This window comes from Penaeus japonicus, unplaced genomic scaffold (assembly GCF_977035675.1).
Source record: "Penaeus japonicus unplaced genomic scaffold, GWHDUDI00000001_assembly GWHDUDI00000027, whole genome shotgun sequence".
Classification (NCBI taxonomy): Eukaryota; Metazoa; Arthropoda; class Malacostraca; order Decapoda; family Penaeidae; genus Penaeus; species Penaeus japonicus.
Window position 1 is genome coordinate 30,799,857 of NW_028234429.1, and position 2,500 is coordinate 30,802,356.

At 36.1% G+C, this 2,500-nt stretch overlaps 1 protein-coding gene across 1 annotated transcript in view; it reads right to left on the bottom strand.

The window, feature by feature from the left end:
- Positions 1 to 2,500, bottom strand: part of LOC122253616 (uncharacterized) — a 6,238-nt gene that overhangs the window by 3,325 nt on the left and 413 nt on the right. The window contains exons 2-3 of the mRNA XM_086552848.1: positions 864 to 1,067; positions 1 to 204 (exon numbers count right to left, since the gene is read on the bottom strand). The exon at positions 1 to 204 is cut by the window's left edge and continues 614 nt beyond it. Coding sequence (XP_086408974.1) covers positions 1 to 204; positions 864 to 942 — 283 coding nt within the window. The 5' untranslated portion in view covers positions 943 to 1,067. The remainder of the gene's footprint in view (positions 205 to 863; positions 1,068 to 2,500) is intronic.

Here is a 2,500-nt window from a genome sequence, read left to right on the forward strand (position 1 = left end):
TCCTGCCACGAATGATCTCGCCCTCGATGTCTGACCTGCCAGAGGGATCAACCACGGTCATATAATCATGAGCGCCATTCAGTTTCCTGGCGTGCCTCCGGTGGGGGACGGGAGAGACGGGGGGGCGTGGAGGGTGCGGGCCTGTACCTCGAGAGCGCAGGATGTTGGCGCGACGCCCCTCGATGCTGTGGTTACTGCTGGCGTCTGCAGGAAGTTAGATCTATTATTGATATAAAGTAACCACTATGACTATACGTATGCCTGTGAATCATTGAATTAATGTTTGACTGCTTGATATAACCATTTATTAGATATACGATAGCTTAATATGCCTGCGATTATTTATAAACTATGTGCACAGGACTGGAAGGAAATGAATATAGTATTGCTATAGAGGAACCAATACGTATAGTGAACCAATAGGTGAGTTGTCTGACTTGCTGATCAAGGGTTAGAAAATTTAATCAATGAATCATTATTTAAATAACACTAATAATTTCAACCTGCAATTTTTTTTATATGATGTGACAAAAGACTGCAAACGATATTGATATTCTAGTTCAAAGCTTGCTATCTCATTATGACAGGTAAACACACTGACATTATCAGAGCTATATAGATAATTAATCATGCATTCAATATCGACATATGTTATATATATATATATATATATATATATACACACACACACATATTGCTATCATATAAGTACAAAGCACACTAAGCAAACCCCATTAACTTTATAAACACTCCACAAAAAAAATGAACATTCCCATTCACTCATCACCTCTTAAAAAAAAAAAAAAAAGCAATACCAAACGAAACACAACCACAATAAAGGAAAAAAAAGTCATCGCACTTACCAATAATGAGCAGGAACAGCAGGAAAGCATAGACAGGAACAGCCAGCAGGACAACAGCACGAAAAGTCCTATTTTCCATCCTGCAGAAGTGGCCAGCGAAGAAGGAAGACCCAGCAGAATGAGTCCTCCCCTCTCGTCTGCTTGTCTGCTTGTCCTCTGCTTGTCTGCTTGTGGGTGTGAATTTCTAGCTTCTCGGGGTGAGTTCTGCTGGAAATTTTAATAATTGTGTAAATTTGTGTTACTATTGTTAGTATAGCCTGCTCTGCTTGTCTGCTTGTCCCCTGCTTGTCCGTCTGCTTGTCCTCTGCTTGTGGGTTTGAATTTCTAGCTTCTCGAGGTGAGTTCTGCTGGAAATTTTAATAATTGTGTAAATTTGTGTTACTATTGTTAGTATAGCCTGCTCTGCTTGTCCCCTGCTTGTCCGTCTGCTTGTCCTCTGCTTGTGGGTGTGAATTTCTAGCTTCTCGAGGTGAGTTCTGCTGGAAATTTTAATAATTGTGTATATTTGTATTACTATTGTTAGTATTGCCTGCTCTGCTTGTCTGCATGGTCTCTGCTTGCCTGCTTGGCCTTTGCTTGTCGTCTGCTTATGGGTGTGAACTTCGGATTGGATTCTGTCGGAAAATTTAATCATTTTGTATTTTTTTATTATTATTGTTTGTATTTCCTGCTTGTCATCTACATATCTGCTTAGTCTCTGCTTATCTGCTGGGCCTCTGCTTCTCAATTGCTTGTGGGTTTGAACTTCTAGCCTCTTGATTTGGTTTCTGTCGAAAGTTCTAATTATTGTGTATAGTGCTGTTATCTTTCTTAGTAATGGAGTTTAGTGCTATTGTTGTGTTCTTAATATCATTATTTCTATTTTCATTATCATTATCACTATTATCACTATTATCATTATCGTCATTGGTATTTTTTTATTACCATTGTCATTCTTATAATTGCTTTAACTGTTAGTAATTATAAAATTATCATTATTAGTGTCATTATTATTATTGTTATCACCATTATTTATACCGTTATCATCATTACATTATTATCCTCATTATCATTATCGTTATTATTATTAATGTTATCATCATTATCATCATCATCGTAATCACTGTTGTGATTGTTGTTTTTGTTGTTACTACTACTACTACGACCACTATATCATCATTATTATTATCATCATCATTGTTACTATTGTTAGTCACATTGTTGTTATAATTGTTATAATGATTGTCATGGTTTAATTATTATATGCACCTCTATCAATATTATTGTCATTGATAGTACTACTATGATTAAATATCACTAGCTTATTCTTATATAGAAATTTGTTATATTATCATTATCATGATAATTGCAATTATGATTACTTCCTTATCCTCACTATTTATCATCTCTCTCTCTCTCTCTCTCTCTCTCTCTCTCTCTCTCTCTCTCTCTCTCTCTCTCTCTCTCTCTCTCTCTCTCTCTCTCTCTCTCTCTCTCTCTCTCTCTCTTTCTGCCTCACATTTTGCATCTGTCTTTTCCAGCCATAAACACTTTATAAACAATTAACAGTGATTCACCTACAGTGAATTTGTAATCATAATAAACAAACAAACAAACAAACAAAATCCGTTTTCCAAACATTAAGTCATAATGTAGGG